Source organism: Selaginella moellendorffii, unplaced genomic scaffold, assembly GCF_000143415.4.
Source record: "Selaginella moellendorffii unplaced genomic scaffold, v1.0 SELMOscaffold_3, whole genome shotgun sequence".
Taxonomy (NCBI): Eukaryota; Viridiplantae; Streptophyta; class Lycopodiopsida; order Selaginellales; family Selaginellaceae; genus Selaginella; species Selaginella moellendorffii.
Genome location: NW_003314264.1, coordinates 3,057,841 through 3,083,136, shown reverse-complemented (window position 1 = coordinate 3,083,136; position 25,296 = coordinate 3,057,841). Strand labels below are relative to the sequence as shown.

The window sequence follows — 25,296 nt, the reverse complement described above, 5'->3', positions numbered from 1 at the left end:
GCTCAAAGAATAGAATAACATCAAAAACATTATATAATAATATATGGCATATAATTTATAATAGCAGTTTTAGGGGGATATACACCTCCCAAGAAAGGAGGTGTACTTGGGGTGGGTGGTCTGGCAAAAGATTGTAAAAGCCTACAAAATATATAAAAAAACAAAATCACTTATATACTTAAATTGTTGTGACATATATATATAGCCCAGAAAATAATATTTTGAACACAGCTTTATACACATGGGCATGCATTAATGCTTACCATGTATACATGACAAAGTAAAATGAGTGATGTATATGTGATTTTTTTGCATTACAAAAATTTAATTCCTAATCAATTTTTTTTATTCATTAGAATTTAGACTTAGAGCTTTTAGATATGACATTTTCTAGTGTGTGAGTTGGATTTTAAATATATTTTGGATGTTATGGGCTGAACTCAATTGCTGAATACTCAAGATTATCTCCTCAATAAGGTAATAAAAAACTTTTTGCACAACGAGCCCAAACAAACCATTACAATACCATAAACTTTAGCACATGATTAAAAATGTAAAAAATAAATCAAGCTAACATTATGTCATGACTATAATAAAATCCATTTGCTCACAGAAAAACAATTGCACCTAATGCCCCAAATACCTAAAAAAATGTTTTGCTCTTACCTCTATGCTCGAATCAATTGCATGTGATTTTTTCCATCATATATTGCAATTAAAATATGCCTCCAAGACATAAAAATTGAGTCATAAAGCGAAATGAGATAAGAAAGATGATCACAATCAAGAGATCACAAATCTATGTTTAATAACACAAAAATAGAAAAAAAAATACCTTCACTAGATTTATGGTAATATAATATTGTTTGAGATGACATGGCATTAATCTTCTCTAGCAGTTTAATGTGTCATGCCCCACACATACATGGCATACCTCATGACAAAAATATTATATGCACAATCATGTTTCAGTTGTTTATATAACAATTGAAAAGTGAATGTATGCATAATATTTTTGCACAACTCAAAACAAAAAAATAAATATGTACATGTGTAAATATATAATGCCAATCACATATTTATTGCCATAAATAATATGTGGAAAAATATGAAAATAAATATATAATAAATAGATAGAAAGCTCAGTTCGAAGTAAACTAAACATTTAATACACAATATAAATTTTTAAAATTTATTTTAAAATAAATTTTTACACAATCTCTCCTTGATCACTCAGCTAATATGCCAAAAATAAAAAGTACGTTCTAACTGAAGACATTTGTATCACTTACATTGATATAAATAAGAGATATTTGCTCACAGAACTAGGAAGCGAGTGAGAATGAAAAACATGGCGTTCATTGTTGCAGCTCTAATTCTTGTTTTGCTCATGAGCTCAAATCTCCTCTCTTATGAACAGTCCCCCAGCGGATCACCGTTTTGGTGGGATCTTCAGGTTTCGACTTGGTTATGCGCTGCTTGCAGTGGAGCGTGTCGAAGACCTGATGGTTCGCCTCGAGAACTTCATGGGGAGGAGATTTAGAGCCCAATTTGGCTACTTTGCAGGGAGGAGCGTGGGATTCGTGGTGCCGTACGCAAACAATGCCTACGTCCGCGTGAGAGTGTGGCTCTATAACCAACCTTACACCGAGAACGCAGGCATTTGCTCTGTCTCGCCGAGTCGTGCGAGCCTACTAGGGAGCGACCTCCTGGACAGCGTTGAGCGGATGATTGCAACCATCCGACAAGAGCTGCTAGACCCGGGTCCAATACAGAACTGGTATGGCCTCGTCAACATAGTGCTCGGCTACTATGGGATTGAGTATGAATTCCAGCAAACCCCATTCGACCACAATCCTGGCGATAGGCCTGAAGAAGGTGGATCAGGCAGCGGCAGTATCGTCCACGCTGTGGTCGTTGACCAAGTCAGCACAGTCGTTGACTCGGTCGCCCAGGCTGTTGACCTTGACGTCGGGAATTGCTGGATCTTTTCTACCTCTCTAGTTGGCGGGAGTCATCCCCAGGGATCGACGTTACCCAAGGGGAACAGCTTAATCTCTCCGAGCACGGAGTTTAGGCTGTCTATGGAGGCCGGCTGTGATCTCGTGGTGAGAAGTAGTCACAGCGGGGAGATCATGAGGAGGATTTTCCATGGGAGGGATCAAGCGTGTGTTTTGTCTCTCTGGACGAATGGGGTGCTCATGGTCACTGGATTGCAGGGGTCAGCTGGAAGACGAAAACGAGCTATGGATGCAAGTATTCATATGTTCTGGCTATGGAAAACGATGGTCATGCCAGGCTTTATATGATGGACTTGGGGAAAGAGATTTGGTCAACCTAGCACATATAGAAGTGTATTGGAAATTAATCAATTTTGCTAAATGTCAAGGAGAAAAAATTTAATAGATAAAGTTATGCTTCCTAAATGCCTCGCAGGTTTTTGTTCAATGCACGGGGAAAAGGAGCAGCACGAAGCAAGGAATGAGGTATAATATACCAATCTTTTTTCTCTACCAATCTGGTCGTCTCTGCCAGTGTGAGCATGAAAAAGCTAATTATCTTCTCTACTGGAGGAGATCAAATGCCTTGCCTTTCACGTTTGGAACAATCCAGATCAAAAGTTCTAGTTAACAATGCTGAACACCAAATTTTTGGCGAGATCTTGAAGTTTTCACACGATTCCTTATATATTCAAAGTGCCTATACTCAAAATATATTTGGTATATTTTACCACGATATTCATAACTTTCTTAAAACACCTGAAGTATATTCTAGTTTATTGCAATTATAAATATGTTTATAATGCATTGTAAAGATGAACCGAAATGTTTAATGCTCTTTCAGCATTTGGTTTCTACTCTAGCATATAAATGGTGGGCAATGCCAAAGTAAAGGTGCTGGACAATGCCATAGTGAAGATGCTGGAGTTCTTGGTTGCAAATTTAATGAGCTCTACATATCTGGAGCATGCAAAAAGATTGGATATAATTTCTCTAAAGATAGTGATTGAGATCATATATCCTTCCCAAATACAAACTTAAATAACGAAGAATGATAGAAGTTAATACAAAACCTACTCACACAACACCTATTTTGTCACTGAGAACTACCACCAAGGTGCTCAACTCTTGCTGTCTCTTTTGATTGCCAATCTCCTTAGAAGGACTATGTTTTCATGAATGTTTTTTCAAGCTGAGTGACTTAAAAATTTAATTGCTTGGGATATAGATCATCTTGTCATTACAAACTGTAAAAATTTCCAATAATTGATGGTTTACAAAACATATAATATTTTAAGTAAATAATGTTGCTATAGCAAATTATTTATAGTGAACTATTGGTTTGCTTGTTGTTGTGTTTGATTTTATTCTTGTGAGTTTTTTCTTTGTGTTCCAAGAAATACCTTACCTACTTGCCTAACCTGCTCTACACTAACTACTTTTTTCTCATCTCATCATCCAAATCAATCAACATTTTCTCAAATATGATTGTGAAGATTGTGCTGCTAATCATGGTATGGGGCAGTGACCCATCTGGAAGCAGCTTGAGAAGCATCAAAACATTAGGCATGGTAGAATCACTTCTCAACCAGTCCAATGAAAAATTCAAGCATTTTCAGCTTGCTGGTGGCTGGCTTGGATTGCCCATGTCCTCCTCAGCGGCATTTGCCAGCTCGATAATTGCTCTAAGAACTTTGCCACCTTCGCCATGGCTTAGGGATAGACTTTGGACGAACAACTTCAGAGTCTGAAACCCTTTATATACAATTCTAGCAAAAAAGGGACCAATGTGCATATTATCTGGACATTCTTTTTTTCAGGAGCATATTCAGAGAATGTCAAATGTTTTGAAAAGTAAAAGGCCCGCCATTAGAGCACGGCTTGCCGCAGAGCCCCGCCTCTAGGTATGGCGCAGTGAGGTGGTTGTGGGAGACGTTCAAGTAGTTCATGTTCTTGAGCGCCAGGAATTCCACTGGAATCTTGCCGGTCAAGGCGAGATTCAGCGTCTTCAAACTCGTGAGATTGGCGAGGCTGGGAGGGATGGCGCCAGTGGAGCGCCGTGAGTTGGCCAAGCTCTGGTGGGATTCTCCCAGTGATGTGGTTGGAGCCGAGGCTCAGCACTGCGACGAGGTCATTTCGTCTTGGATCATTGGGATCTTGGAGAACCAGCTCGGGTGAGATGCGACGAGGTCGATCCGGAAAAGAAGTTCCCTCCCAAGTCAAGAACTTCCAGATGACGCAGATTAACCAAAGGCAGGAGGTACGGGACCATCCGTGCCATTATCGTGGACGCTGAGAGTCCAGAGCTGAGAGAGGCTTCCCAGTTCTGGAGACAGCGTACCTCTTAATCCCATTGACTCCAGCTTGAGCTCGCTCACACGTCCGCTAGCTCCGTCGCATTTGACACCAGGCCAGGCACAGGAGCTGGATTGCTGAGTCTATTTGGTAAACAGGTTACTCCAATCCACGTGCGCACTTTTAAAGCCACTAATACCTTCTCGTCTTCACTGTTGCAGGATGCCGCAGTGGTGCCATGAACAAGGAGTGAAACGAGTAAACCAACGAGAAGTGTTCGAGACATTACAAGGGAACCCACAAGCCAATGATGATACTGTTAAAGTGGCAATCCGTACGACATACGGACAAACACAGTGCCAGCTAGAGGAGACGCGTCGTTTTTGGTTGTACATTGACCAAAATCTCATGAATAAAAATTCATTCGATGGTCAAACACAACATGGTATCAGAGCAGATCTATGATCTTGGATGACCAGAAGGAGAGACCAGCATAGGATGCATAGGCATGCACTAGCAAGAGTGAGACATATCACTGGGCGCATTACGATGAGGAGATTGTTGGCTCGGGTAGTTAGGGTTTTAGTTGCAAACTGGAATACAACTGGATTGAGTGGGTAGGGGTGCCTCCTACGAAGATACCTCCACCCCCTCCTCTTCCTCCTCTTCCTCTTCATCCTCTAGCACTGCCTTCCTTTGATCTAGTAGCAGATTTGGCTCTACCTAAACTCACAATTCAGAAGTTGTGAGTTTAGGCATTCAGAATTCGGAAGCTATGGTCTCTCCTTCTGGTCATCCAAGATCATAGATCTGCTCTGATACCATGTTGTGTTTGACCATCGAATGGATTTTCATTCATGAGATTTTGGTCAATGTACAACCAAAAACGACGCGTCTCCTCTAGCTGGCACTGTGTCTGTCCGTATGTCGTACGGATTGCCACTTTAACAGTATCATCATTGGCTTGTGGGTTCCCTTGTAATGTCTCGAACACTTCTCGTTGGTTTACTCGTTTCACTCCTTGTTCATGGCACCACTGCGGCATCCTGCAACAGTGAAGACGAGAAGGTATTAGTGGCTTTAAAAGTGCGCACGTGGATTGGAGTAACCTGTTTACCAAATAGACTCAGCAATCCAGCTCCTGTGCCTGGCCTGGTGTCAAATGCGACGGAGCTAGCGGACGTGTGAGCGAGCTCAAGCTGGAGGCAATGGGATTAAGAGGTACGCTGTCTCCAGAACTGGGAAGCCTCTCTCAGCTCTGGACTCTCAGCGTCCACGATAATGGCACGGATGGTCCCGTACCTCCTGCCTTTGGTTAAGCTGCGTCATCTGGAAGTTCTTGACTTGGGAGGGAACTTCTTTTCCGGATCGACCTCGTCGCAGCTCACCCGAGCTGGTTCTCCAAGATCCCAATGATCCAAGACGAAATGACCTCGTCGCAGTGCTGAGCCTCGGCTCCAACCACATCACTGGGAGAATCCCACCAGAGCTTGGCCAACTCACGGCGCTCCACTGGCGCCATCCCTCCCAGCCTCGCCAATCTCACGAGTTTGAAGACGCTGAATCTCGCCTTGACCGGCAAGATTCCAGTGGAATTCCTGGCGCTCAAGAACATGAACTACTTGAACGTCTCCTCACTGTGCCATACCTAGAGGCGGGAGCCAATCCGGGGCTCTGCGGCAAGCCGTGCTCCAATGGCGGGCCTTTTACTTTTCAAAACATTTGACATGCTCTGAATATGCTCCTGAAAAACAGAATACCCAGATAATATGCGTTCTTTTACATTGGTCCCTTTTTGCGAGAATTGTATACAATTGTAGCAGACTCTGAAGTTGTTCGTCCAAAGTCTATCCCTAAGCCATGGAAAAGGTGGCAAAGTTCTTAGAGCGAGTGATTATCAAGCTGGCAAATGCTGCTGAGGAGGACATGGGCAGCCACCAGCAAGCTGAAAATGCTCGAATTTTTCGTTGGAGTGGTTGAGAAGCGATTCTACCATGCCTAATGTTTTGATGCTTCTTGCTACTTGGTTCAAGCTGCTTCCAAATGGGTCACTGCCCCATACCATGATTAGCAGCAGAATCTTAACAATTTTGTTTGAGAAGATGCTGTTTGATTTGGATGATGAGACAAGAAAGAAGTAGTTGGTGTAAAGCAGGTTGGGTAAACAGGTAAGATATTTTTTGGAACACAAAGAAACTCACGAGAATAAAGTGTTGATCAAAAGAAGAAGTGGGGCTACATAATCTTCGACATAAAGATTTTCTTGAGCAAGGTCATCCACGATGAAAGAATTGATGAGGCAAAAAAGCAACTGGCAACAACAATTGTGGAAGAAAATTTGGATCTGGACAAATCAAGAAATTCATGGTCATGGGCTGGGAGCTATGGTTGGTGGAATTCTTCTCTTCTTTGGAGATGGCTTCTCGACCAAGAATAACTTTAAAAGGCCATCTTGATATTGTTATGAAGTTAAGAATACATAAGAATTACAAAATATAAGAAAAGTATAACTTTTACCTAAAGAAACACAAATAAAGTATAGATTTTAGATCCATGAAGCAAACTAAATCTTAGATCCAAAACTTTAAGAACATCTTAAAGAAATATGAATCTCAAGTAAATATTTTGTTGATCAAATCATATATTGCCTTTTAGCTGTGATTATCCTAAAATTGTATTATATATAATACACCAAAATGCTAACTATATTAATAATTTTCTTGTAGCAATGGTTTGCTTAATAGTAGTGTTATTCATATTTAGTAATCCAATTGATAAATGAGAGCTTATAATTATAACATATTTATAATTTACAAATACAAGATTAATCTTATTGCATATCATCTATTAGATAATAGAATAAACTCAAATATATTAGGAAGTGTTTATGAAAGTTTATAAATTATAAACATGTTTATAAATTATATGTAGAAGATTAATCTAAATGAATAACAAACGTTAGATATTAAAATATTCTAGAATATATGTATATTCTTGGTACATCCATTACTATCCCTTATGCAAACGAAAAACTAAAGTATTTTTTAGGTTAATTATAATGATATATACATAAAAAATAGAATATTAATTTGAGTTATTAAACTTCACAAAGGCTTTTTTGGACACGATATAAAGGCAATTTTCCCTTTATTTAATCTTAAACTTAAAAGAAGTTAAAAGTTCAACTGCAATCCGAAACAAACATTTAAACTAATTTACATACAGGTTTGATGCGACCACCCTCTAACCCCACTGAAGAGCTTTTAGTTGAGTAAACATAAGGGCATCTTTAATCTCAGCCTTTCAAAGCATCAAGCTCAAGAGTGGCGGAATATTCGATCGCGGTCTCACTTCTTTGCCTGTGGGCTGTAAGTCTGCGAAAGAAGCACGTAAGGAGCCGAGTCCTCCGGATCCAGCTCGTACAGCTTCTCCGCCGCCCCCGCCGCTCTACCCCAGTCGTTGTGCGTCTTGCAAGCTCCCAGGAAGCTCATCCACGCCGACACAGCCACCGGACTGGCCGCTTCGCTGCCGGATTCGCCGCTCGCCATCTTCACCACCTTCTCGGCTTCCTCCAGCCTCCCTGACCTCCCCAGCAAGTCTGTCATGCACGAGTAGTGCTCCGACGTTGGAGCAATGCCGTGGTCCGCGACCATGCACTCGAAGCGGTGCTCGCACTCCTCCAGCATTCCCATATGGCTGCAAGCCACCAGAACGCTGAGGAGCGTGATCCCGTTGGGCTGGACGCCTTGCAAGCACATCTCCCGGTAGAGCTCCAGCACCTGGCTGCCGTGACCGAACTGAGCGTAGGCAGTCGCCATGGAGTTCCACGCGCCGGCGTCCGGGCAATAGGTGCTGTCGAAGAACTCCCTCGCGAGCCCGAGCTTGCCACACTTGGCGTACATGTTGACGAGCGCGGTGACGATCACTTCATTGTTCTGGAGGCCTGCGTCTGAGAGCCGCGCGTGGACTCTCTGGCCTTCGACGAGCGCACCCAGGTCCGCGCAGGAGCTTATAACCGGCACAAACGCGATGAAGTTCGGCTGGACGTCCATGGCTTTGTAGAGCTCTAGAGCTTCCGCTGGACGGCCGTTTTGCGCGTAGCCGCCGATCATTGTCGTCCAGGAGACCTCGTTCTTTTCTGTCATCTGGTCGAAGACCAGCCGGGCTTTCTCCAGCTCTCCACACTTGGCGTAGACGTTCATCAAGACGTTGCTGAGGACGAGGTCTGGATAGAAGTCACTCGACTTGATCACGCCGTGAATCGCCCGGGCTCTGCTCACGTCCTCGAGAGCCGTGCATGAGACCAAAGCTGCGGAGAAGATCGGACTCCCGGGCCGGAAACCTTCCAGGTGTATCCGGCTGTACATCTCTAGAGCCTCGTGAGAGTGGCCGTTTTGTGTCAAGGCCACCAGCATCACGCGCCAGGACGGATATCTCTTCACCGGAATGCTGTCGAAAACCATCCTTGCGAAGTCTACGCGGCCGAACTTGGAGTACATGCTGACGAGTGCGTTCCCGACAAACTCATCCGAAATGTGACCCGTCGCAACAACGCGCGAATGAAGAGCTCTGCCAGGAAGAAGCGAGCTCAGCCTCGAGCAAGCATCTATGACGGTGCAAAAGGTGATGCTGTTTGGCTCCACGCCTTCCAACTCCATGCTGTGAAACACTTCCAGCGCCTCCCGTCCAAAGTTCTCGTGGCTGTAGGCCGTGATGAGCGACGTCCAAGAGATCACGTCCCTCGCTTTGAAACCGTCAAATGTTCTCCTTGCTTCAGCCAGATCCCCACATTTCACGTACATGTCGACCAGCAGCGTCTGAACCATCAAGCTCGGCTCAAAGTCCCTCGAGGCAATACGTGAATGGACTGCCCTGCCTTGCTCCAAGTTTTTAAGCCTGCTACACGCCTGGAGAACGTTTGAGAGAGCGATGTCGTCCGGCTCAATGTCCATACAGTGGTAGAGTTCGAGTGCCTCCATAGAGTACCCCCGTTGGTTGTAAGCTGCTATCATAGTTGTCCACGTTACTACGGTTCTGTGCGGCATCCGGTCGAACATTTCTCTGGTCCCGACCAAACTCCCACACCTGGCGTGCAAGGACAGTATCCCATCTTGAAGAACATCGTCATATTCTAGGCCCAACGTGTATATGCGGTCTTCGATGGTTTTCCCTGTCTCAAAGTCTTCCAAGTTGCTGCAAGCAGCAAGAATCTTGGAGAAAGTAACGTTATTTGCCTGTAAGCCTTCCGCTTCCATCTTTCTGAATAGCTCGAGAGCAAAACCCGACTGTCCGTGGTAGACACAAGCGGCGATAAAGGCAGTCCAGATAACCACGTCCCTGTCTCGAACGCTCTCGAAAACCTGTAATGCGTCCTCGAAGAAACCCCACTTTCCATATAAGTCTATCAGCCCAGTCGAAACCATCGCGGACTCCACTCCTTTGGAACGTATCAACGCGTGAATCCTCATACCGGTTTCCAAGTCGCCGAGAGTACTGCAAGCAGTGAGAACGCCAGCATAAGTTATAGGATCCGGTTCCACCCTTCCCTCCGACATCATATCACCAAATACCTCGATCGCTCTCCTTTCATATCCATTCTGCGCGTAAGCCGTGATCATCGCAGTCCACGAGAAAGCGTTCTTCCTACGAATCCCATGGAACACCCTCTCCGCGTCCTCCAGGCTCCCACACTTCCCATACATGGTGACGAGCGAGTTCTGCAAAATCTCGTCAGCTTGAATTTGCGGAGAACTACCACCAATCTGCCTGTGAATGGCTTTACCAGTTTCCAGATCGTCGGGGGAGCAGCAGGCCCCGAGAACCGACGTGAAAGTGATGGAGCTGGGTGGTGCGTCCATCCGGCGAAAAGCCTCCAGCGCCTCTTGGAAGAAATCGTGCTGGACGTAAGCCGTGATCATCGTGTTCCAAGTCGCCACCGTCCTCCTCTCCATCGCCTCGAAGATCCTCCGCGACTCCTCCAAATCCCCACACTTGGCATACAGGTTGAGCAGCGCGTTCTGGAGCACGGTGTCGACGCGAGCGACGCTCTCCCGGATCCTCCTGTGGACCTTCTTCCCTCTCTCCATGTCCTTGAGCCCCGCGCAAGCCGAGAGAACGCACGCAAAGGTCTTGTCGTTGGGATCCACTCCACGCTCGTCCATCTCCTCGTAGAGCTCGAGCGCTTCCCTGTGATACCCCTTCTGGGCATACGCCGAGATCATGATCGTGTAGCACACCACGTCCTTGTCCGGCACTCGATCGAAGATCTCCCGTGCCTCGTCCATGCTGCCACACCTCGCGTACATGCTAAACACCGCGGTCTCCAGGATGGTGTCCGAGACCTTGTCCGATGATCTGCGCAGCCATCCAGCCGAGACGATAGCCCTGTGGATCTCCCGCCCCTCGGCAATATCATCCGGGCAGCTGCAAGCCGCCATGGCGCTGATGAGCACCGAGCTCCCGCTAGGCCGCGCGCCCTCGCCCCTGAATCTCCTGTAGAGATCCAGCGCCTCCTTCTTCCTCCCGTTCTTGGCGAAGGCGCCGATGATGGTGCTCCACGAGTGCTCGCTCCTGTCCGAGGATTCGAAGACGCCCAGCGCGTCCTCGAGCTGTCCGCATTTGCCATACATCTGGATCAGGCAATTGACGAGAGTGCTGTTCTTGGCATACCCCTTCTTCTCGAGATGGCGATGGATTTTGCGGCCGTCCAGGTACGCTCGCGCGTCGCCGCACTGCCGGATCAGCGACGCGTACACATTGAGCGGCTCCTGGGAGTAGCTGCTCTCTAGCGCCGCCAGCGACGCCTCCACGCCGCGATCGATCGCCACTCCCCGCCCCCATACTTGTTTCCTGATCATCTCAGGAGGAGCGATGGCGATGGCTGTTCGCAAATCGCCATTCAATTCGCGCTATGGAAATCCCGACGAACAAATGCCGCGGAAATCCCGCATAGTCCATAAGCCCTAAAAATTTCCCTAATTTTTACCCTAATAATTTTTTAGAAGAACAACAACTTTTCACCTATGGTAATAAGATGGAGGTGAGCGTCGGTAACTCGGCGGGGACCGGTCGTACTCCCTGCGGTGCCGGTACGGCGGCGGCGAGTACGAGCGATCATAGTCGCCGCGGTATGGCGAGTACCGCGGCGACCTCCTGTACGGCGAGTACCGCGGTGACCTTCGGTGGTAGCCGCCGCCACCGCCATTGCCAGCGCGGTAGTAATCGTCGCGGTGGTCTCGATCGTCGTGTCGGCGTCCGTGAGATCGTCCTCCACCGCCTGCTGCAGCTGACAGTTTTTGTTCGAATCAGACCGCCAACGTTCGAGTAGAACTTCAAATGAAAAGAAAAGCTTTGTTTTTGGTACTCACTTCTACTTCCGAGGTACTTGCCGGGCGTCGGGGTTCTCGCTCGGCTCCTCCTGGCCTGAAGAACAAAGAGAGAATCGCGTTGTTAGATTGTAAAGAGGAAAAAGAAAAAACTAAAACTTTCGAGAGAACTAGTCAGATCAAGCCAACCTTCAAACACCGGAGGGACGTGAAAGTTGCAGAAGAGTTTGATATAGGGAAGAGCTATTGCTGTTGAGGCCACTCGATGCAGCTATGGCTTTGTTTAGATGTTTATGGAAGGAGCTGGAGCTGAGCTTGCTGAGGAGACCACCAACAAGCTTGAAGTTTTTGGCTAGAGTGCTAGAGTGCTCGGGAGGATCATTCGGAGCAGCTGTTGAGATGAACTGATTGGTTGATGCAAGTGGTGATTTTTTTTTGAGCAGGGAAGAAGCGGTTGATTGATGAATCGTGACCACCATTTTTGGAGAAGCATCACGGCTTGGAGTAGAGTACCTTTTCAACTGTGATGATCCGGCCCTCGAGATTGGAGTGGTGCAAACGTTTTATGCAGCGTTCCGCATCGTCCAGAGATTCTAGTGCCACAAACCCAAACCCCCTCGATTCATGACTTCGAGGATCCACCACAAGCCTGCATTCCACTACCTGGAACTCAAAAACCAAGAACAAATCAAAACTCATCACACCAAAATCGAAAAAGCATAACGCTTACCTTGCCTTCTTTCGAGAAATAGTCCTCGAGGTCCTTCTCAGTCACTCGAGTCGAGAGCCCAGTAACGTAGAGATTGTTTCCGGGATTGCACGAGATCTCGTCGTCCTTGTCGCGGCCATCGCCCCTATAGCTGCTGTGCATTACTTAGCCAAAACAAAGAGAAAAGCAAGAAAACAAGAAAGAAAGAACGAACGAGTGATACCTTCTGCAATGTGGCGGGCTCCTCGACCTGGAGCGCCCTCTCCGAGGCGATGGAGAATACGAGTACCTGAGAAAGAAGCGCGGGCGTAAGAAAACCTAGGCGCGGAGAGAAAGAAGAGGAGAAAAGGAGTACCTTCTTCCGCCACGCCTTGGCGATCCACTCTGCCATGGAAGAGCACGGGTTAGAACACATAGAGAGTAGCAAAGCGGCTCACCATCGCTGCGATCGATCGAGCGCCAAAACAAGAAAGAGGAAGAAGGGCACAAACCCTAAATATTTCCTGGCCCCTCTTTCTGTTCTTTATACTCCCACACTGTTCTTGCCGCAAATATTGGAGAGGATCACATACGCCGCCGTCCTGCGCGGATCGATCACCAGCGCGCGCTGCGCCGCCATCGCCCCACGCCGCTCGTCCCAGTGGATCTTGCAAGCCCCCAGCAGGGACGTCCACGTCCACGCCTGGGGCTCGAATGGCATGCCTCGGATCAGATCCTCGGCGAGCTCCAGCTTCCCGGATCGCGCTAGCAGATCGATCAAGAAGGTATAGTGCCCCGGCGATGGATCCATGCTGTAATCCTCGGTCATGGACTGGAAATACTCGAATCCGGTCTGGATCTCGCCCGCGTTCTTGCACGCCGCCAGGACTCCCATGAAGCACACCTCGTCCGGCTCGATCCCTTCCAGCTCCATAGCCCGGAAGAGATCCCAGGCACCCTCGCGATCCCCATTCTCGGCCAGCGCCGCGATCATCGCCGTCCAGGAGACGAGATTCCGCCGCTCGATCCGATCGAATGCCCGCCGCGCGGCGCCGAGATTACCACACTTGCCGTGCATGGTAACAAGCGCGCTCCCAAGAACCACGTCGCGGTCTAGCTCCAACTCCATGGCCACCTCGTGTACGGCCTTGGCCATGCCAGGGAACTCAGCCAGCTCGGCGCATGCGTCTGCCACGTTAGCGAGCGTCACCTCGTTGGACGCGACACCGTGGAGGTCCATGAGCTGGAACGTCCGGAATGCCGCGCTGGCATGCCGGTTCTGGGCATACACCGATATCATGCACGTCCAAGTCACCACGTTCTTGTCACGCACCGCCTCAAACGCCTCCCTGGCGTGCGCCACACTGCCGCACTTGCCGTACATGTTAACCAGCGCGTTGCCCACGTGGGTGTCTACGTGGATGCCACACCGTGCCATGCTGGCGTGTGCGTGGAGGCCGGTGCTTAGGTCACCCGTCCAGCTGGCGGCCTCCAATACGCCGATGAATGTGATGGAGTCGGGCTCCACGTCCATGCGCTCGAACGTCTCTAGGGCGTCGCGCGCGCGGCCGGCCTGGGCATAAGCGCTGATCATCGCATTCCACGCGAAGAGCGTCTTGATCTCCATGGAATCCAGCACCGATCGCGCCTCCTCCAATCGCCCAAAGCTGCCCAGCGCGGCGATCATGATCGTGGAGGACCGGGCGTTCTTCCGGGGCATGAGATCGAACGTCGCCCTGGCGTCCTCGAGGCTGCCGCACTTGGCAAACATGTTGACGAGCGCGTTGCCCACTTTGATCTCGGCGCCCACCATTCCCATGGCCGTGGCGCGGGCGAAGACGTGACGGCCGGCAGCTAGTCCCCCGCCCGTCGCCCCGGCGCCGACGCACGCGTCCAGCACCGTCACAAACGTCACCGCGTTGGGCTGGACGTCCATCCTCGCAAATGCCGCGAACGCTTTGTCAAAATGCCAGTTCTTGGCCAATGCTGCAATCAAAGCATTCCACGACACTACATTTCTCTCCGGCATCTTTTCGAAAACATTCTTCGCATCGCTCACAAGACCATTGTCCGCATATCCTGTCAAGATACCGTTCCACGTAGCCACGTCTTTACAAGGTGCCGCGTCAAACAAGCCTTTTGCAATCTCCATATGCCTAGACTGGGCATATGCAACAATAATCGCATTCCACGAGACGATGCTCTTTCTGGGCATGGAATCAAACACCCGCCTGGCTTGTTCGATCTCCCCGCACTTTATATAAGCGGCCATGATGCTGTTCCAGGAGACGGAGTCCGGGCGATGAATCCTCTCGAATGCTTGGCGAGCGTCATCGAGGCTTCCACACTTGCTATACATTCTCACAATGAGATTTCCAAGGTATGTGTCTCTGTCAAGTCCTGCTCTTGCCACCTGAGAGTGAAGATGCCTCCCGGCTGACAGCGATTTCTGGTCTCCATGCTGCTGGAGAAGCCTCACAAAACTTGCGGTTTTCTCTGAGGAATCGAGACCCCGGGAGAGACCCTGCTGTTGTACCGAGTTCAATCCATCCAGTGCCTCCATATGAGAAGATGGGTGTGCATGTAAATTGGAATCAGTGCTTTACGATATGTATTTATACTTGTAAGCTTGTGAGTTCTCATGATTTATAATCTCTATAGATCACAAACTTCTTACAAACATTTCTTCCTTCCAGGATTCAGGAGATTTCCAGGGACGACTACAGCCCGTAATAGGCGATCTCGTAACCCTGTAGGTTATGATCATGCTCACATGAGAATTTCTCTCTTCTGGCAGATTGATATTACAAGTTAAAACTAATCTATGAGAAAGCTTTTCTACAACTTACCACCTGTGAAAGAGAAAACAAGAAATTGATCTAATTTACAAGGAAAGAGCAGGGGAGTTCTCGAGAGCGATTGTTCTCTGAGAGATCAATTCAATTCTTAATGCATCTGTTTGAATTTAATCTGCTAAAACACAAAGAAATCAAGGCTTTTTTAGATCCAGTTCTTTGCAAACGACTACAGAAGCAACTCACAGGAATCTAAGTCTTCTGTTGGACTTATGGAGGCAAGTTCTATCCTTTTGATCAATATAGAGAATTAAGTATTTCTTAAGTCGGTGCTTTAATTGGTGAGGAGGTTGTGAAGAGGTTGCCATTAAAAGGTGTGACTACAAGGGACACTGATCTTTAAGTGATAAGGAAATCTAGTGGATCTAAGGGATCAAAGCTTCTTTCGTCACATGAGAATGCTTTTAGATGGTTCTCAATTGTTGAGACAAAGTTGAAATAAATAACCCAAAGGTTCTTGGGTTAGTAATTGGAAAGGGGTTGTTGCAATCACAGTTGAATGAAGTAGAATTTGGGAAGTTGTCCCCAGAATAACAAATGAGATACAAATGCATGTAGAGGACTTCAAGGATGTTTATATCGCCTCAATGATGATTTTGATTGAATGAGTTAGGTTTGAGGATGTTTTGATTGTGAAGAATGCTACCACTTCAGGTAAGGTATGGCAAGTGGTTCATCAAGTTTATTATAAGTGTCAAAAATGTGCAAATGGTAAATTGTTGATTAGGAGTAATGGAGAAAACTTAAAACTTTGGGAGGTAAACTATATCATAAAGTTCAACTTTTGCAAATGCTACAAGAGCACTTTTCATTTTGGGGTTGAATGAGAAATACTCTGTTACAAATGGTATATATATTAATAAAACTATATCATACTTACTAATATTTATTATGTAAATTTATAATATAATTTTTATTTTATATTTGTTACAATAAAATGCTAGTTTATATCTTAATGTTATTTAAGTTTTCATTAATTTTTTTTTCAATAATAATCTTTGGAAAAACCCCATGCTCCCCATGTCGACCTGAACTCCATTGTTCATATATTTTAAAGATTACAGTCCAAAGTAAGAAACCTAATACTACTATTAAAATTTTTACATTTTGATATAAATACATATATAAAAACTTGTTAACTTTGTTTTAGCTTTAAGTTTCTGAAAAATGTGTCAAAACAAAAAGAAATAAAGCTAGAATTTAAAAATAAAACTTTAAAACTATAAATAAATTATATATAAAGAAAATTATATTTTTAAAGTTGATATTCATTCCAACTATTTTTTTTAATTTCCAAAATTTCACTAAATGCTTCCTTTTACTAAATTAGAATTTTTTTTAAAAAATATTATACAAAATATAGCTATTAAAAACGTTTTAGTTAATAGTACTTTTTTTATGACTACAATTTTAAAGTTTAGCTTTCCAAACATTATTCTTTCATTGTATTGATTCTTTATTATGTTATGTTTCAAAGTTTTCTCACACTAAAATTACAATATTATATTTAATGGTGTTATGTAATAAATAATATAAATATTATATTAAATATTATAATATTATTGTGTAATAAATATTATCAAGTACAAAAATGTAAAGTTATATTTTATGCAAATTCCAACCAAAAATTTCTTTTTTTATCCTTTTATGATGTTTTTTTGCAGATACTTGGACTAAGAGAACTTACACAAGAATAACATTGGTTCCTTTAGAGTTACTTTTCCAATTGAAAATGGAAAATATGGCATGAGGAGGCTTCAAGAGGCAATTCCTTTACTGGATGAGGTCTACTCTAAGAGAGATTGAGCCTCTGAAATTCAAGGCTGGCAGTGTCGGTGGAGGGGAATTTTGCATTCCACGGCCCTATCATCCGCTGGAGCGTTCGATCTCAGAGTAGAGCCCAACTACTGCTCTCATGTAAATAGAGATTTTTTGTTTTTACGAATTGATAAACGGTTCTCGCGAAGAACCCTAAAAACAGGGGAGTGGCTAAGCCTCGCTCGATGCAGTTGCTGTCGTTGCCTCTGCCGCTTCTGGGCTTGCTTCCGGGGTCGCGACTGCTGTCTCTGCTGCTGTAACACACGAATTTGTTGAAATTTGACGAAAGAAGTGGTGGTTTGGCACTTACATTTGTCTGGGCTGGCCCGGGCGGACTTGGGCGAAGGCCTGGGCGATTTCGGCGACGCGGGGGCGTCGGTGGGAGGGGGATTTTCGCTCCATTTCTTTCGCAGTCGGATGCGCCGGATGTTAAAGCCAGCAGGCGAGTAGATCGACTTCATTATCTTGGCGCCCTTCCTGGTTTTCCGGCCAGTGTGAGCCATGGGCACCACAGCTATCGACTGCTGCTGGGGCAGCACTGGGCTTGCGAGCCGCAACACTCCTATTGCCATCGCCATGCCGCCCTAAAACCTGTGGATACGATAAGAATATTTCCAAGCAGTAGAAATACTTTTTGTGAATTTTTTCGGATAGTGTGTATTTTGATAGTTTTTAAAGGTCGAAAAATTAGACTGTCAAATTATCAGAGGGAGGTTTCGATCCTCCGACCTGTGGGTTATGGGCCCACCACGCTTCCGCTGCGCCACTCTGATCTTAGACGTTATCTTTCGAAGTTTTGAAGTTTTTTATTTGTTCGTTTATGCTATAACACTATCCTTTCGTGAGCACTTTGAAAGAATTTGTAAAACAGTTGGAGAACTAATCCATCTGGAATGTACAAGGACGAAACCAAACGACGATACAAACTACACGTTAGATGTAAGCCAGAGAGCTTCGATCCGCCACAGACGGCGGTCTTCCTCTCGTTGGCGTCGGCGGCCTCTGGGCATTCAACTCCTGAGATCATACACACAAAACCATGTCGTCATTGCCAAGCTTTTCATCTCGTTTTTTCTCACCTGCATCCATGTCACGTCCATCTCGTCCTCGTCGAACGGAGGCAATGGATGGATCAGTTTTGGCACAACGACGAGGTCTCTCCCGAGGACCAAGAGCGCTCCCGCATTGTTGGCCGTGCCTGCAAGAGCTCGAAACGCTCAAAGGCCACGCAAAAGAGAAGATTGACGGACTAACCGCAGTAGTTTGTCGCAGAGAAGAGAGTTATCAGGTGCCCCTGGGCGAATCGTTCAAACCCATCCATCACGCATTCGTGCGCTCTGATGATCAAGTCCAGGTTGTTGTTATTGCAGAAGTCCATCACTCTGTCCGGCTGCAAAACGACGATGACTCCATGAGCAAGTTTTGTTCCAATCGAGAGTTACTTACGCCAAACGTAACCAGGCCTGGTCCACGAGCGTTTGGTTGAATGCCTTGGATGCTGTCGTTCTCAGTTGGATCGGACCTGTCAAACACAAGTCAGGCGCTTGAAGATGACAGAACCGCCCAGCTTACCAAAGAAGATCCATCAGGACATTGGATCCTGTATCCATTGTGATTGGACGAACAAGGTTGTCGATCTGAGAAATGTGGTTGATGGATTTGCCAATCCCACCGTGCATGCAGATAATTTTTTCCTCTATCACTGCGGCAAGGGGCAGCCAGTTGAAGAGCTGGTTCATGCGGTGCCAGGCCCATACTCCTTCCCACTCGCCCTGTCCAAAAGCTCAATAGTTAGGCGCCACAGTGCACTGTAGAAACGCACACAAACCATTCGTTCTACACACTCGGTGCGGAAGCCAAAGAGCGCATTGATGTCTTGAGCTTCGTGGTTGCCTCGAATCATATGCACGTGTTCAGGGTGCTCAATCTAAAACCAGTGAGAGAACTTATCAGTCTGCGTGATAAATGTAAAGTGCTACCTTCAATGCTAGCAGCAAGAAAATAGTTTCCAGGCTATGTTGCCCACGATCCACGTAGTCACCAAGGAAAAGATAATCAATGTACCTGTAGCCAGTACTACAATGTGTTAAAACCAAAGAAAAGCCTTGTAGAAAAGTCTTACGAAATATCTCCGGCTGTAGACGGCGATCCGTATTCGTTAAACAAGCGCATCAGATCTCCAAATTGCCCATGGATGTCGCCAAAAATTTTGACGGGAGCTTTCAATTTTAGAACATTAGGCTCGGCTCTAAAAATGTTTTCTGCCGAGTCACAGAGCTCTAGAACCTCGTTGAACTCAAGAAATAGATTTCTCCGCAAGGAAGGTTTCCATTCTCGGGGCTTTAACAAGAGAGCCAAAACCTGAAAACAGTATCCTGGTAAGTACGAACTTATCGAACGAGCAGAGAAACACACCTTCTTATGTACACCGTACATTGAAATTTGTCTTTCTAAGACTCTCTTCGAAATTTCACGAGTGACCCCTAGTCCCTCGTTTTCAAAACGGTCCAAGGAGAGCTGCCTCACTAGACTTCGTAACGTTCCACCTCCCGGCTCTGTGGCAACAATCTAGAGCAATCGGAGAACACCACCTCTGCATTAGATCCATTCTTCACTGTTTTACTTACCGCTCTGTGATGAAGTCGAACGTCCGAGCCGGGCATGGCATTGGGCATAGGTAAGTCGGAAGATGGCGAGACACTTTCAACTGCAACCCCGTTATTTTGGCTTTGTACCTTACCCATGATAGCGGTGATAGCCGCGGCCTCAGCAGCCGATGCTTCAACCAAAAGATGAAGATCGTTCGGATCTCTCCTGAAGATTTTAAAGTTGAAGCTATTTAAGACTTCGGAAAACATACAATTACCGTATGGTCGCTCTGCTCTCGTTCCGACGGCAAGCAGCCTCCAGCTTCTCGTCGTCAGCAACCAGCAGGTCACTAAACAGTACACCTAAACTACAAGTACATAATGAGAACATAGACAAGGCATGTGAGGGGAGAATGTCACCTGATTTCAAGCCGCCATAAATGTACATAGTCTTCCCCAGGCCCACCGCAGCATGTCTACAACGTTTAGTGAGTGCAAGAGACTCATCGGAGGCACCAGTGGACTTAGCCTCGTACCAGACTCCCGAAATAGTATCAAAAACTGTTAGATTGAACAAAAAAAGTAAGCTGTTTGATTAAACGGGTTCCACGACTTGCCTGCAAAAGACGACGCGTCATCCACAATATGTCCACGCCCTTGAGCTCCGCCAGAAATGTGAAATCTGGCATCTGCAAAAGCCTTCAAATAGAGGAGAGTTAATATTTTCAAGATAAGTGGAAGCAATATACCGCTGCATGCTGATACCGAGGAGAAGGTGAGGTCCCAGGCAACCTATCCCAGTGCCAGTGCCCAATTTGATTCCTCACAAGACGATATATACCAGGAACAGGCTACAAAGTCAGGCATCAGGGACTTTGTTTAATGGGAAAGTGTAGAAACCTTACCACACCGATTGAATCCCTCCCACCGCAAAATAGAAGTACGCCATCCTTTCGTGTGCTTGCGGCTGCATACCTGATAATGAGCGTCAGCGCAGTTAGAACAAGAAAAAGTGACGGGGTTTGATGTTTACCCATGAACCTACATGCAAGGCGGAGGTCCATCGCCACCGGCTTCAACCTTCTCCCATTGGTAAGGCTTCTTCGTCGTGTCTAGAACCCAAACATCCGAGAAAAGTCGAACACCTGCTCAAGTATACATCGCTTATAAACTTGAAAGCCTTAGCACTCATAACTGTACCGTCGTTCCCAGAAACCAGTATCAAGAATTGTGCAACTAGTGCCATAACATGCCCATAGCGTGGGCCTGGCCGTGGTCCTTCTTTGACAACCACCCTGCAGAATAAAAGTCAAGCAACATTCCCGTTACATGAAATCTTCTACCTATGCCATTTTGCCTCGGGCTGAGACAAATCCAAGACATGCAAGTCATCCGATGAGAGTCCAGCAGGACCGATGCCACCCTACAATGCAAAACCATTTGCAAAGTTCTCCGAAAGTAAAACACGTACCTGGAAAACAACCATCGGACCCACTGCCGCTGCAGCATGAGCAGCTCTTGGAGATGGAGCGATACCTGAAGGATTGAGCCTGCAAAATTCGCATCGACCATAAGAGAATCGTCCAAAGAAGTAACAACAAAAAGAAAGACGCAAAAAAATAGAGAGTAACATACTTTTGCCATTTTTTCGAAGCAGTGTCAAAGCAATGGACGTTTGCAGTGACTTCAGCGATTCCTGGAGATCACGGGACTCATTAATTCCCGAGAAAACAAAAGGAAGAACGAAGAACAACACTTACTGATTCCTGGGTCTCCAGAAGACGGCGAGAGGGGCGGTCCAGTTCCAGATGCTCCTTCCAGAGCCGTGGCACCTCCAAACAGCACAAGGCGATGGGCAATGTAGACGGCAGTGCCTTCCTTGCCAATTGGAGCGAGAGCTGTGAGAGTGTGCCCACATCTTGGCCCCGGCCAATCCCCTTCGCTCTCTGCAACCGCATCTACAACTCTGTAGCTGGAAACAGCGTCCTGCGATTCCATTACCTCCGCCTCCTTCGGGGCCTCGGATTCACTAGATTCCTGGACCGGAGCATCCGCCTCGACTTCCATGGCAGAAGATCAAGCAGCTCAAATGCATTGATATTTCACCAGGAATTCTGGAGCCGCCGTCGCGCGCACGGCGCCGGATCGCTAGGGTTTGAGAGCAAAATACCTGGAGCTGGAAATTCCCGGCCAACCGCGCGAGTACTAAAAACCTAGGCTCTAGGCGTGGAGCTCTTTTCCTCCCATCTCTTGGAAAAAAACGTACAAGAAAGTCCACATCACTGCCAGATGTTGTCCACGTCAGCACCATTTGCACGCCTCCATCGTGCCGTCACACCGACGTCACCCTCTCGCTCCGTGGCATGATGCTATTGGAGAGGAGCACGTACACCTCGGAGTTGTGGGGCTCCAGCTCGGACACCCGCGCGAGCACCCTCTCCACGTCGCGTTGCGACTTACACGCGGCGATCAGACTCGTCCACTCCGTGATCCCCGGAAGAAACGGCATGCTCGCGATTAGATCCTCGGCCCTATGGATCTGCCCCGCGCGGCACAGCGCATCGATCACGCACGCGTAGTGTTCTTCCCGGGGCGCCAATCCACGATCCACTCGCATCGATCGCAGGTAATCCCGGGCGGCGTCCACGGACCCCGCGTGGCCGCACGCGCCCATGACGCTTGTGAATGTCACCTCGTCGGGATCCATTCCCGCGACGCCTAGTTCGCCCAGGAGCTCGATCGATCGCGCCCGGTAGCCGTTTAGGGCATAGGCGACGATCATCGCGTTCCAGGACGCCACGTCGCGGTGCTGGATGCCGTCGAAGAAGCGCTGCGCCTGGGCAATATGCCCCTTGTGGGCATATGCCGTGATCATGATCGTCCAGGATATGGTATCCCACTCTGGCATATTCTCAAACAATGCCCGGGCATCATCCAGTTCGCCGTGCTGGCAGTTCGCTTCTAGCAGCGTGTTCCACGCCAGAAGATTCTTTTCTGGGGTGGAATCAAACAACGCTTTGGCCTCTTCCACATACCCAAAGAAGGCATATGCTGTAATAAGTGTTGTCCAGGAGATCACGTCTTGCCTGGGCATTTTTCCAAGTTCCCTTTTCGCTTCTTCCAAGTAGCCCAAGCGGGCATACGCATCGATCATAATGTTGCAACTCACTACGTCGTGAGTGCTCATCTTTTCAAATAGATTCCTTGCTTGGGACAGATTCCCAGCCTGAGAATATGCCGCGATGATAGTGTTCCATGCCACGATATCCCGCAGCGGCATCTCGTCAAACAAAGCTCTGGCCCTTTCAAGCCTTCCGTACTGCGCCTCAGCTGAAATGACCGTTGTGTACGACACAAGGTCCCGCTCGGGCATTTCCTCGAACTGTCGCGTGGCGTCACGCAAGAGGCCGACCTGGCAGTACGCCGCCAGCATCACGTTCCAGGTGACAATATTCCTTTGTGGCATGAGGTCAAAGGTACGCCGGGCCTCGGTAATATTCCCATTCTCCGCATATGCTTTGATCATGGCTGTCCACAGCACCACGTCCGGCTGTGGCATCTCGTCAAAGAGCCTCTTTGCCTCGTCCAGATGCCCGCTTTGGGCATATGCCGATATAAGCGGGGTCCAAGATACGAGGTTCTTTCCGGGCATCGCGTCGAATATCCTCTTGGCTTCGTGGAGGTCCTTGTTTTGGACGTAGACGGAGATCATTGTGTTCCAGGAATAGGAATTTCTATGCGGCATCTTCTCAAAGAGCTCTCTTGCCTCGTCTAGATGCCCGTTTTGTGCATATGCCGCAACGATGGACGTCCAGGCTACCACATTGCGCTCCGGCATGTTGTCAAACATCGCTTTAGCATCGTCGATATTACCGTTCTCCGCGAGAGCCGCCACTATGGTTGTCCAGGTCACGGAATTAGGGTTGGGCATCTTTGCAAAGCATTGCTTTGCCTCGTCCAAATGCCCGTTCACGGCATAGCCCCGGATCATCGCGTTCCACGACACCGCATCGCGGCGGGGGATCGAATCGAACAAATCTCTCGCCTCGCGCAGCCGCCCGCCCTGCGCGAATGCGGTGATGAGGACATTGCCCGCGATCACGTCCTTGATCGCCATCCGGTCGTAGAGCTTCTTGGCGTGGTCGAGCTGCCCGTTTTGAGCGTAGGCTGCGACCATGATGTTCCAGGAGAAGGAATTCGGCTCCTCGATAGCGTCGAAGACCTTGCGCGCCTCTCCAACGAGGCCGCATTTGCCATACATCTCCACCAGCAGATTCGCGAGGTAGCGATTGTTCCAGTGATCGCTTCGGAAGATCTCAGCGTGGAGATGCTTCCCCGAGGAGGGATCCCTGTTCCTGGACGTGCTCTTGATACGCTCAGCATAGGATTCGAGGCTAATCGCCCGGGAATGATCCTCGACTGGAGGATTGTTCACAGGGAGAGTGAATCGAGGAAATTTAAGAGCTACATTGTCCATTCCATAGACTAGGGTTTTAGTGGTTAAAGCAATGTCGTGGTCGTCGGGAGGAATCCATCAGCAGCAATTGCGAATGCCGCAGCAGCCGATGGTTCAGCAGCAGCAGCCCCAGCTCGGCGCCGCGCCCAATCTTCTGTCGCAGTTCCATTTGTTCCCGGTAAATACTCCTTGTCATTGATAACAGTCTAGACTTCTCTTGTTTGTTCTTGCCAGTTGATCGAGGCGATCGCTGACGCTACCGAGAGGGGAGTGCGAGACCAGCGCGTGGATGATCTGGTAGCATTGAGCAAACATTTTTTATTACGAACCAATTGGTGCTCTCTAGGTAAATGAACTTGGCAATCGATTCGAGAGGTGCCAGCAGCTCCTGGCTCCTCATGCGGCCAGCTCCAAGCCCTTGGTAAGTTTGACATTGTATAGAACTTTTCTAAGTTTGTTTTCTCTTGCTAGACTCTTCGAAATCAGAAGATGAAGCTACAGGAGTATGAAAACCAACTGAATTTGCGAAGGTTGGATGGATTCTATTTTTCTTCACTAGTTTCTCCTGATTGTATCTCTTTTCCAGGGAAGCTCTCTCCAAATACAGAGAAATGGTGGAATAAAACAGACACCAAACGAGTTTTAGTCAAAGACTCCCCGGGAGTGGAATCTTATGCTCTTTAAGCTGGCTTCAAGATACTCCCCTCCATCTCCAATTGAAGTGACCTTTTCGAAGTTAATCTCTCTGCAATGAGCAGAGTCATGCAATTTGTCCATGATCATTAACATATGTAATAAATATTTCAATTAAAGTAAATTTATCATTAAATTTTGCAATTTGCACAAATTTGTCCAATAAATTTTACAAACTTTACAAAATTGTATACCTTTCTCTGTCAAATTTGATAAAGAAATTCTATAATTTTGGAAAGTATATGATGCAATTGGGAAATATACAATTGTGAAGGCCAAAGTGTATGGCGGTATACTAATATTAGTGTAGTGAGATTTTGGTAGCATCAGATTGGTTTCAATTTGGACCACTTGCTTTTGTATATAAATTGAGGTTTTTGGGTTAATTGATATGCACATTTTCTATATTCCCTTTCTATATTCCAAGCATTTACATTAGTGGAGGTAAAGGGCACCTTTGATTGTCCCTGAAGAGTATTTGAATTTGGGATTTTGGTTTAAATATAACTTTTGCATCGTTTAGATCTAGCTTTTTCCATTTCCTTTCTTTTGTTCTTCCCTTTCAAAATTTTGGTTTA

General features: G+C 47.0%; 5 protein-coding genes and 1 non-coding gene across 7 annotated transcripts; 1 reads left to right on the top strand and 5 right to left on the bottom strand.

Annotated features, from left to right (window-relative positions):
* Window positions 1–7,539: 7,539 nt before the first annotated feature.
* LOC9643591 (pentatricopeptide repeat-containing protein At5g27110) lies at window positions 7,540–11,180 on the bottom strand. Its single transcript, XM_024668387.1, has 2 exons — window positions 10,965–11,180; window positions 7,540–10,903 (listed from the first exon to the last, which is right to left on the bottom strand). Exons 1-2 carry the CDS (start codon window positions 11,133–11,135, stop codon window positions 7,643–7,645), a joined length of 3,432 nt encoding a protein of 1,143 aa, XP_024524155.1. The 5' UTR covers window positions 11,136–11,180; the 3' UTR covers window positions 7,540–7,642.
* Window positions 11,181–17,076: 5,896 nt separating this feature from the next.
* Window positions 17,077–17,599, bottom strand: LOC9643588. 2 transcript variants are annotated; one of them, XM_024668301.1, is made up of 2 exons: window positions 17,292–17,599; window positions 17,077–17,232 (listed from the first exon to the last, which is right to left on the bottom strand). In XM_024668301.1, exons 1-2 carry the CDS (start codon window positions 17,557–17,559, stop codon window positions 17,153–17,155), a joined length of 348 nt encoding a protein of 115 aa, XP_024524069.1. In that variant the 5' UTR covers window positions 17,560–17,599; the 3' UTR covers window positions 17,077–17,152. The 2 variants fall into 2 exon arrangements, with proteins under 2 accessions (XP_024524069.1, XP_002963378.1); XM_002963332.2 differs by having other exon boundaries at window positions 17,077–17,235; window positions 17,292–17,596.
* Window positions 17,600–17,682: 83 nt separating this feature from the next.
* TRNAM-CAU lies at window positions 17,683–17,754 on the bottom strand. Its single transcript has one exon. It is a non-coding gene; the product is annotated as a tRNA-Met (tRNA).
* Window positions 17,755–17,818: 64 nt separating this feature from the next.
* Window positions 17,819–21,882, bottom strand: LOC9655304 (serine/threonine-protein phosphatase BSL1 homolog). Its single transcript, XM_002963331.2, has 21 exons — window positions 21,330–21,882; window positions 21,205–21,265; window positions 21,041–21,119; window positions 20,913–20,992; window positions 20,770–20,864; window positions 20,615–20,714; window positions 20,475–20,544; window positions 20,319–20,420; window positions 20,187–20,268; window positions 19,990–20,130; window positions 19,848–19,932; window positions 19,609–19,795; window positions 19,397–19,549; window positions 19,104–19,342; window positions 18,961–19,045; window positions 18,810–18,908; window positions 18,554–18,753; window positions 18,428–18,503; window positions 18,236–18,371; window positions 18,061–18,179; window positions 17,819–17,998 (listed from the first exon to the last, which is right to left on the bottom strand). Exons 1-21 carry the CDS (start codon window positions 21,634–21,636, stop codon window positions 17,915–17,917), a joined length of 2,580 nt encoding a protein of 859 aa, XP_002963377.1. The 5' UTR covers window positions 21,637–21,882; the 3' UTR covers window positions 17,819–17,914.
* Window positions 21,883–21,901: 19 nt separating this feature from the next.
* On the bottom strand, window positions 21,902–24,046 carry LOC112344192 (pentatricopeptide repeat-containing protein At4g02750-like). Its single transcript, XM_024668494.1, has one exon. The coding sequence runs from the start codon at window positions 24,044–24,046 to the stop codon at window positions 21,902–21,904; it is 2,145 nt and encodes a 714-aa protein (XP_024524262.1).
* Window positions 24,047–24,073: 27 nt separating this feature from the next.
* Window positions 24,074–24,854, top strand: LOC9643587 (mediator of RNA polymerase II transcription subunit 9). Its single transcript, XM_002963728.2, has 5 exons — window positions 24,074–24,203; window positions 24,260–24,322; window positions 24,372–24,446; window positions 24,497–24,555; window positions 24,612–24,854. The coding sequence occupies exons 1-5, from the start codon at window positions 24,078–24,080 to the stop codon at window positions 24,646–24,648; spliced, it is 360 nt and encodes a 119-aa protein (XP_002963774.1). The 5' UTR covers window positions 24,074–24,077; the 3' UTR covers window positions 24,649–24,854.
* Window positions 24,855–25,296: the final 442 nt, after the last annotated feature.

Bases quoted from the DNA above. Each gene is read 5' to 3' on its own strand.
- LOC9643588 (XM_002963332.2), bottom strand. From the start codon at position 17,559: ATGGCGATGGCAATAGGAGTGTTGCGGCTCGCAAGCCCAGTGCTGCCC. The intron at 17,236-17,291 runs GTAAGTGCCAAA...CGTGTGTTACAG, and splicing joins CCGGGCCAGCCCAGACAAAT to CAGCAGAGACAGCAGTCGCG.
- LOC9643591 (XM_024668387.1), bottom strand. From the start codon at position 11,135: ATGGGGGCGGGGAGTGGCGATCGATCGCGGCGTGGAGGCGTCGCTGGC. The intron at 10,904-10,964 runs GTATGCCAAGAA...AAATGCGGACAG, and splicing joins CGCCATCTCGAGAAGAAGGG to CTCGAGGACGCGCTGGGCGT.
- LOC9643587 (XM_002963728.2), top strand. From the start codon at position 24,078: ATGTCGTGGTCGTCGGGAGGAATCCATCAGCAGCAATTGCGAATGCCG. The intron at 24,204-24,259 runs GTAAATACTCCT...TGTTCTTGCCAG, and splicing joins CGCAGTTCCATTTGTTCCCG to TTGATCGAGGCGATCGCTGA. The intron at 24,447-24,496 runs GTAAGTTTGACA...TTCTCTTGCTAG, and splicing joins CGGCCAGCTCCAAGCCCTTG to ACTCTTCGAAATCAGAAGAT.
- LOC9655304 (XM_002963331.2), bottom strand. From the start codon at position 21,636: ATGGAAGTCGAGGCGGATGCTCCGGTCCAGGAATCTAGTGAATCCGAG. The intron at 20,421-20,474 runs GTAAGGTTTCTA...CTGACTTTGTAG, and splicing joins GGAGGGATTCAATCGGTGTG to CCTGTTCCTGGTATATATCG. The intron at 18,504-18,553 runs GTAAGCTGGGCG...TGTGTTTGACAG, and splicing joins GTCCTGATGGATCTTCTTTG to GTCCGATCCAACTGAGAACG.
- LOC112344192 (XM_024668494.1), bottom strand. From the start codon at position 24,046: ATGGACAATGTAGCTCTTAAATTTCCTCGATTCACTCTCCCTGTGAAC.